The 9,875-nt window shown below is 39.1% G+C and overlaps 1 protein-coding gene across 1 annotated transcript; it reads right to left on the reverse strand.

The window, feature by feature from the left end:
* Positions 1 to 386: 386 nt before the first annotated feature.
* On the reverse strand, positions 387 to 2,631 carry LOC129235490 (uncharacterized). The gene has a single exon (XM_054869356.1). The coding sequence runs from the start codon at positions 2,593 to 2,595 to the stop codon at positions 709 to 711; it is 1,887 nt and encodes a 628-aa protein (XP_054725331.1). The 5' UTR covers positions 2,596 to 2,631; the 3' UTR covers positions 387 to 708.
* Between the last annotated feature and the right edge of the window lie 7,244 nt (positions 2,632 to 9,875).

The raw sequence follows: 9,875 nt of genomic DNA on the forward strand, positions 1-9,875 counted from the left end.
GATTTAAACGATTATTTGCTTTTGGCCACACTGTTGTGTGTATGTATGTGTAATCAATTAAACTTAGAGTTAAGAACAGCATTAAAATTATTAACATATTTCTGTAGTATTTTTACACACAATTGTTTACAAGTGAGTGCTCTTTGAATTCTGTGTAGGTTGCGCCATACATGACTTCATTCTTCAACATCGCGCAACTCCATAAAAAAGTTGAGTTCCAAACAAACACAACCAAAACCTCATTTTTGTTCATTCATATAGTTTTTTTGAATATATGTAAGTGCTTGTATGTAGAAAGTGCATGTATGTAGTATATGTACTGAAGCATACATACCTACATGTGCACATATGTACTAGCGCATGTGTTTGAATTAAAAGAAAAAAAATTAATTTGCATGTGCAATACTTAAAGTCACTTTGTTAATTTTCCACTTAAATTCAATACATGTTAAGACAAAAACAAAACCCACTACTACTTGGCTCAGATAATATGTATTAGGATTATTACGTTCAATGTAATAGCGGGCGCGCGCCTTTGGGGGGTGCAACGTTTTAGCCATTCACTATGCCCGCGGTGCTCCACACCAATGTACTTATAAATGCATACACATGTAGATGTGTAAGCAGTTTGCAGTAATAAACTTTAAATTACAACTGCGCGTTCAGCTGCGCCGTCGCTCACGTCAGCGCCGAGTACAACTCAGATTATTAATCGGGCAGACCTACACTAACGCGCTGACGCGTCGCTGTGCTGCGCGCATTGCGCGTGGGTGCTTTTGCAGACGTCGCACCGCCGTCATCGCTCGCTATAATCTCGCCATTGTGAAGGCAGAGACTGCTGCGCAAATGTTTTTTCACATCAGTTCCCACCGCTTCAGCTGCTTCCACAGCTACGTTCGTTGTTGTGTCGGCGTTTTGCTTTGTTGTTACGACATTAGGCATTTTTGGTGTGATTTTCCGTGCAGCTGACGCGATTGTTTGATTATTGAGTCTACTTGTCGTATTATTGTAGTTCGCATTCTTGTTGTTATTTATTTTATTAGCCAAACTGTTGCGCTCTTCAACTCTATTATTACTTTTGGCAATGTAACTGCTGCCGACATTTAATGGCTTGATTGTTGTTACATTACCGCGCATGTCGTTTTCCATAAATTTTTCCTCCAACGCCTCATTAGCATCCTCCACGAAATCAATTTCGCTATTGTAATGTCGTAGCTGGCCGCTTCCGGTGCGCATATGTGGTGGTGCGCGATTTTGCGACGGCTCGCTCTTCGTCAGAGGTCGTTGTGACTGACTTGGCATTTCCTCATCGTGCGAGTAGGTGTCATCGCTATAGGTGACATGCTTTTTTGGCGATGTACGAATACGCGAATTCCTCATGCAACCCTCTATATAATCCACATCGGCATCAGCGTCTGCATCGTTGAAATCTCTGTTGTTGCGTATTTTATTATCCCTCTCTCTGTAGCGGTCATTGGCTCTGTTAACTTCACTGCTTCTATAGCCATCATGGCCATAGTCACTGTTATATCTTCGTTCTCTTATGGGATTTCTTAGTATACGTTTAGGTGGACTCGTAAAGCGTCCAACACTATTGGAGCGTCGCACTGCCACACCATATCGTGCGCTGGGTGCATAATCGGGCAGCTCATAGTCATCTTCGTAAGCCTCACGAAAACGACGCTCACGCCTATAACTGTGCTCAGGACTCACAGTTCTTCTACTTTCCAAGTAGTCCAGCTCACGCAAGCGTTCGTCTCTAAGACGTTTCTCGCGCAAGCGCAAGTTTGTTTTATTTGCCAACAAATCTCTGCCACTATCTTCGAATTCTTCATCAAATCCTCTGCCCGCATATCGGCCGTATTCTCTGTCATCCACCTCGTCGTACATATTATTTTTGTGTGCTATTTCAGCATCATCCCTAAAATTGGTATTCTTCATTCTCTCTATCTCAACTTTCTCACGGCGTTCTGCTGGATACAGCTTTTCGTTTGTGCTCAAACTGTGCATATTGTTTTTCACTTGCAACTTCGGGCTGTTCTTCGAATTCCGCTCCATCTCCTTCTTATCATTCATATCCATTTTTGCGCGTCTCAAATTATTGCGATTATTTAACTCATCACCCGCATAGTCGTAGAATTCGATTTTCGATGTAAAGGCTTGTTTTTTCTTGGCGGTGGTGTAACCCGTATTCACCACATTCTCCGGCAGTGGCAATTTCAGAGCTGTCGGCTTAGCTGTCACCTCACTACTAACGCTCCTGTTGCCTCTCAAAAGCAATGGCTTCCTTGGTTTTATTTCATCGCATAGATTATCCAAAAATTCAATTGATGATTTTGAAAATTCTTTTTGGAATAAATGTTTTGTATTCACATCTGCATCGCCACTACCGCTCACCGATGATTGCATGCGAAGTTGTGGGCGTTCGGTTTGTGCAATTTGTAAGCTGTTACGTCGTTTGACACGCGTCTCCAACGCCGAATCGACTTTGGTGTCATCAGGCCAGAATATACTTGATTGCAGGCGATTACGTTGGGTACTGCCGCGTTCAATCATATTGGGTGGCAGACCCGTATAGAATTTTCCGTTCAGCATCTTGACATACGATACCAAAAAACAACCGTCTACGCGAGAATTGAAAACTCAACTGAACAGTTGTCGTGCACTCAGAATCGATTGAAGGTAATAAGTTGGTCGGCTGGCTGCTGCAGCTGACACTTACTGACGCTGCCGTGTTATGGCCGAGATTACATATTAGTTTTGTTGGTAGATACTCTTATGTAGTTATTCCGCTTGTAGGCGTTGTTGTTATTGTTTAAGTGTTTAATATTTAATTTTCTGTTCTGTGCTAAGTAATCCCAACCAGCATTTAGATGACTCAAATCCAGCAATCACTAAGGGAATTGAACTTGAGTTCATTACATTTATGATAAGGATGAGATCGTGATTAAAAGTAATGTAATTAGATATATTGATTGTATATTTCCATGAATTACTATTACGCAATCGAATCCTTTACTTTTTTATTATAGTTTTTCCTTGAACTTTCTAACTCCTCCACAGCTTTCGCCTCCGACCGGTTTTTGTAAGAAGTTTTTCATGGTCGAAATAGACTCGGTGATTTGAAACTGCAGTCGAAGAAGACCTCTACTACCTTTTCTATCATAGGATGATTCTTATCCACAGTAGTTTTCTAAACTGGACTCTCGGGCTGGTTATCACGCGCGAAACCAGTCAACTGTAGCAACCGCCTGGGTTCGGTAATTAATTTACATATACGCACATATATGGATCATGTGGCGTGGGAACGGGAAATCACGACTTGTTACTTCAAAATTCCGGCTTCTAGCGAAAAAACAATCTTCCTCAAATGATGCAGTACCCCCACACATAGTACGGTTCAGTCCGTTGAAAGGAGCTCGTAGTGGCCCTTTACATGGCAATCAAAGTAAACTGTCACACAAAACTCACTATTTTGAATTGACTTTGATGTGGTTTTTTGAATTTTGGTTGATTTTGGAAGCGCCATTCCGTTGATTTATAGACCCATATCTTATGACTGGTAATAATAATTTAGATAACATTTTGACCTAATAAAAGCTTGATTTTTTTGTCGAGGAAATCGCTATAACTTGTAATATTCCTAAATCAACATGTACCGACCAGAGCGGCACATGAATACCTCCTGCTGCCACCCTCTAGTTATATGTATTTATAATCGGAGCGTACACTCTTTTTTGGGTGTTGGGCCGGCTGCTCCTCCCATTTGTGGCGTGCGTCTTGATGTTGTTCCACAAATGAAGGGACCTACAGTTTCAAGCCGACACCGAACGGCAGATATTTTTTATGAGGAGCTTTTTCATGGCAGAAATACACTCGGAGGTTTACCTTTGCCTGCCGAAGGGTGATCGCTATTAGAAAAATGTTTTTCTTGATTTTGTTGTTTCACCGAGATTCAAAACTGCGTTCTCTCTGTGAATTCCGTAGTCATGCACCAACCCATTCGGCTACGGCGGCCGCCGTTAAGATAACGATATTCGGATAGATATGCTTTGTCGACATTTTCGAGCCTCCGTAAGGAGAACTATAGGAATGCTTAATTTTAGTTTACATACACAGTAAATGTCAAAAGCAAGTCCACATAAGATTTGAAAATTTTAATCATCTTCTTAATAATATTCAACTTTTTATAATTCTCATTTAGTTCAATTCATTTTTAACGACGTCACACGTGGCGATATCATATATTTTCAAAGCGCTAGAAGCTTGGAATAAAACTTCGTTCCCTTTACAAGCTACTTGGACAAAAATCAGAGCTTTCGCTGGACAAAAGCCCTCGAGCTTCAAACCTATCACACCAAACAAACGTCCCATGCAGACTTACAACTGCCTACTGATCTGCCACAAAGGTTTAAAATATAATATAAACTTAAGAATAGAGTCCCTATTAAGAGTTCTTACACATGTCATCTTTTCAAAATTTTAATTAAATGTAATACTGAATGTTACGTATGACAGATTGTATTTAATGAATGGAGTTAAAAAAAAAAACATTTTAATTTACAAATTTCAAATGCAAACTAGGAAGAATACGACGTTCACTACCGATGGAGGACAAAGAGTTACGGAACGTTAGGTCAGACTACAGCGGAGTGAGTTGACGTTTTAATATCGGCAGTAAGTTCAGAATTCGGTGTCCCTTGCAAATATAAAATATGAAAATGCTAGGAAACTAGTTTCAAATTTCAATTGCCTCTGAAGTGATAATTTACGTAACTTGTTGTATGTACCTTGTTAAATTAGTTTTTGTCTGCTGAGATGCAGAGAACATTTTTACCAACGACTGATATACTTACTTAGATTTGTATAATCCTATGTCGGATATGTTTCCATATCTCGAATGATCATCAACATTTTCATTAACTGCTTGAAAGTAGACTTTCCAGTGGTGGTTATATCGTTTTAAAAAAATTTTCAAATTTTCTAATCGTTGGCGTCACATTTTATGCCTCCGTTGGTTTCAAATCTGACAACTTGAGGACATTTTGCGATTTTGGTTCCCAAACTACTAAATTTTTGGGAAAAAGAGCGTTACGTTAACAAATGTAGGTAAAATAGATGACTACTAAATTAGATGCGGTCACTCGACATACCATAGCTACAAACAAAACTCGGATCAACTTAGAAAACTAAAAACTAGGTTATACTTTGTTAAAAGTTTGTTGGCTTATAAAAGAGAAAAATACGACTTTTGGTTATATTTCAGATTTGATAACCACCGAGTGATCATAAAAGTAACAGATCTACGAGTACACCATTTTCAGTCGGATTTTAGAAAGCGTTAATTGAGTTCTTGCATAGTCTCTTGCAATCCATTGAACAATTTTCAGACTTGGGTGTTATATTATATTTGATGCTAACCATGTCATAAAACGATGATATTCGATGCCGAATTTCGTATGTCGAAATTTTTCTGCACTCTCTAACCCCCACATTCTCAAAACATTTTATTATACTTTTGTCAGATCGAGGTTAGAATGAGCATATGTTATCTGGAGCCCGTACCAAATACATAGGTCTCTTTAATTGGATTGAGGGAGCTCAGAGAGTTTTTCTACGATTTGCGCTCCGATCTTTAAGCCTTTCAAAACTCTTATCATCGTACCGCTCTCGACGCTTATTGATTGACTTAAACCCACTTTATAGCAGAAGATCCATTCAATCGTATTCATTAATTATTAATATAATTACTGGGACTATTGATTGTCCTTCCTTTTTGAATAAAGTTCAGTTTAATGCATCTAGCAAGAATCTTCGACAGTTTCAAACCTTAAAACTTGGCTTCTTTATGACGAGTATTTGAGGAGGGTTGGTGCGTGACTGCCATTCCGAAGACATAGGTTCGAATCTCCGTGAAACACCAAAATGATAAAAAGTTGCTTCTAACAGCGGTCGCCCCCCAGCAGGTAATGGTGTACTTCGGAGTGTATTTGTGCCATGAAAAACTCATAAAAACTTTGCCGTTCGGCTTACAACTGTAGGCTCCGCCATTTGTGAAACACACCAAGACGCACGCCACAAATAGAAGGAGCAGCTCGGCCAAACACCTAACATGGCAGATTATTAATAATAATAATGGTGTGGAATATTAACGATTTATTTGTTAAACAAATTTTGAATTTTTGTTTTCCATTAGAAGCCCTATAACACTGTTGTTCACTGGGTTAACTCATACAATCACACACAATCTATATGCACACACACATGCAGCTAGATACAGAGCGATTGCGTAGAGTAATTTATGCCACCACTTGCTGCTTTTGGCTCGTAAAATGTTGCTTTGTTGTTCTTCTTGTCGTAGCAGCTATTTTTGCAGCAGCAAGTTTCTTTTTATGGTCAATACAACAGTTCGAAAACAGTTTGATATAAGTGATTGGTGTTTGTCGTTTTTATTTATAATTATTCGTATGGTTTGATGGAATTGGTAAGCAGGCATTTTAGTTTGAAAGACTTTGGTCAGAAACTTCTAAGCTGAAGTTTCATAGGCTTTAATTGGGGAAAAATAAGAAAACAGCCAACTTGTTTGGTATCTGTACAATGTTGATAATTGCACAACTGTAATTTTTGCTTAGAATTACGGTAAAGCATAATGCATATGGATCGGCCTTAAAGTTGCTAGTTGACAAGTTTTCCTAAGTCTTTTGTTTTCTCAATGTCGTGAATTGAAGCTACTAAGGTAATCTCAATAATCAAATGAGTTTAATTGGCGTAAACGGTATTTATCTTGAATATCTCATTATGTGAGACAATTGTTTACACATTTAGATACAGGGTGATCCATGCAGTATTTCTTTTATTGAGATATGTTATTTTGAAATTTAACATTTGTTTGTCGCTGGAAGTCTTAGCTGAAAGTCAGTATCTTATCTTTGCGAAACGAAATGAATCGTTTTACGCTTGAAAAACGCTATGAAATATGGAAAACTTATTTCAAAGTTGTGAACACCATACAGTGCGGTTATTGGAAAAAAATGTTTGGCCAAAATGAGGCAAACCCTACGCCTGCTGTACGCAAATTTGTGCAAAAAGATCTTTAAACTGGCATACTAGTGGACAACACTCAGGGTCTCCGCCTTCGCAAGGCACGCACAGAATACTGAAACACTGTATCGCCATCGATCTCAACAACTCAACATATCACGCGCCAGTCTAATGCAAATTTTGTGCAAAACCCTCACACTATTCTCATATTATACTTCTAAGGTTCAATAGACTCAACCACTGGAGGCACCCGACCGCTACAGAGTGCTATAGAGGCATAATAAACGATTTTTGTGGCCGGAAATTGAAGACGCGGACTTGGATGATCTTTAGTTGGAGCCATCACCAAGGTCTTAGAAAACTTTGTTTACGTGATGCGCTACTGCGAAATCAACTGAGGAAGTCACATGAATGGAATCGTGTTCCATAAATAATGGGAGTGTTTGTTCTTTCGAATAAACCAATAACGTACAGCTAAAATTCAAAAAAGAAGCCACTATATGTGCCACCCTTTTTATTATTAATTAGGCTATTTTACGAACCTAAAGAAAGAGGCGTTGTATGAGATGCTTTTGATTACTCTAGTAGTTGGCGCAGAAGCTTGGACGATGACATGAGGCAATATCCCTTGGAGTGTTAGAGTAAATATTCTGCGGAAGACTTTTGGACCTTTGCACGTTGTTGACGGCGAGTATTGGTGGCATTGACATAGTGCAGCGAATAAAGATTCGTGGCTTCGTTGGCTAGGTTACGTCGCCCGAATGGATACAAACGCTCCGGCTCTGAAAGTATTCGATGCGGTACCAGATGGTGGTAGCAGAGGAGAAGGAAAGCCTCCTTAGCATTGGAAAGATTCACTTGGTGTGTGCAACTGGCACCGATTAGCACGAGAAAGAAACGACTGGCGCGCTTTATTAAACCCGGCCAAAATCGCGTAAGCGGTTGTTGCGCTAATCAAGAAGAATTAGTTGGCAACAAAAGCGTCTGGAGTTTGAGCCGTTCATTATGCTGATAGCAAAAATTTTAAAATCTCATCTAAATTATTATTATTCGAAATCATGCAAAAAACCGAGGCAATAAATTGAATATTTTATCTTAATATTACGCTGATGTTGAAGTCTCATAGTACAACTAGAAATTGCGTTTCTTTTATCCGCAAAAACTCTCTCCATCCATAAACATGATTTCTTATCAATTTGTACTGCATGTAGCGCTGTAGTATTGACCTCAGAAATGCGTAGATATGCACATTTCATGCCACAGAACACCTTTCAATGCTAAGAGGTAGTCATACTTTTCGATTCTTTGTTAATTTGATATAAAAATGGGACCCTCCTTCGTTATCTTCCATTCTACGCATCAGATTAATACCTAAAATTTTGGTATCTTGAAAATAATCGACTACTTTTGTTCATACATTCGCTCTCTGACATTTTAGGCTTGAACGAGCTCACCTTGAAACTACTCATCTCCCCAGTACATTAGATGAGTTTGATTAAACTAACCTGCTCCATGTGTTTTCCCTCCACTTCATGTATTCTGCTGCACAGTTATCTCTACACCGACTTACACTTTTAACGCATTGATGTTGATTTGCCGAGCAATCCGATCGAGCAGAGCAATGGTAATGGACACCATTACTCTGTTTGACCGACCTGATTGTCTGTCTTCTTCATATACATTCGATTATTTTACCAATGAAGGAGCTCTAGAGATTAACAGTTCGTTATTGTTTGTGGTTTTTTTGTTTTTGTCTACACAAGTTTTTCGTTCTCTGGCAAATACTATCTCATTATTTTAAGAAGGCATGTCTGCTTCGAAGTCTTTCTGGCCCATTTCAGATACCTTGCTCAGCTCATGAACCAAACATTTGCAAAATCGGTTTTGTGATGGTTTTCCAACTTTGAAGAATTGAACTTGTTTTTAGACATTCTCCCTTGCAACCGACCAATTACTTATTCTGGGGCGTCTTTTTGTACTACAGGACAGGGAAATAGAAAGAAGTTGCATGACGTATGAAGTAGTGTAGGTATGAGATGTAAAATAGCATAAATGACGTTGAGTCGTTGTGGCAGCAGCTCTTGGTAGAGAAAATCTCGCGCCGTCCCGGTACTTAGAACAGACTACCATGGGAATGATTCATACCTAAATTAAGGAACTACCGGATTCGATGGAGAACAAACAGGGTTATCAGAGTCCAACCATTAACCAATTGCATATAAAAAGCTTTAGCTGCCTCGTTAAGTTAGCGTTCCCCTGTCCCATATACATATAATTGGCGCTTTCAACCTTTGCTAGATATTCGGCCGAGCTCCTTTTTCCATTTTAGTGTCCGCCTTGATATTGTTCCAGAAATGAAATTTAAGTGACCTTACGGAGATGATTTTTATGAAAAACTTTTTATGGCTCAAATAGCCTCGGAGTTAAAACTGGATGCTGAGGGGCGATCGCTATTAGGAAAAGTTTTTCTATCATTTGACGTTTCATAATACACACAACTGGTTTCGAACACGGGATATTCCGAACAAGAGTCACGCAAAGACCAATAAGCTAGGGTGGCTGTCATTGCAGTAGCTTAAACTTCTACTTGGCCAGAATTGATTTCGACATACACAATAAATGTTCAGCAAGTGAAGGTACTCCGCTTAACCCTAACCACCTCCTCACTGTAATCCTAGATAAACGGTGGCGTTAATCAGGATAAACGACTTAATTCGTAACTATATCAGATTGTATGGAATTATATCGGATTGACAATTAGACTTAATTCTCATAATTTAAGCGAATTAGGGAATTTTCGATGGCAACATTCTCGAAAAATGACAGTTAGTATC

This window comes from Anastrepha obliqua, chromosome 1, assembly GCF_027943255.1.
Source record: "Anastrepha obliqua isolate idAnaObli1 chromosome 1, idAnaObli1_1.0, whole genome shotgun sequence".
NCBI classification, from domain to species: Eukaryota; Metazoa; Arthropoda; class Insecta; order Diptera; family Tephritidae; genus Anastrepha; species Anastrepha obliqua.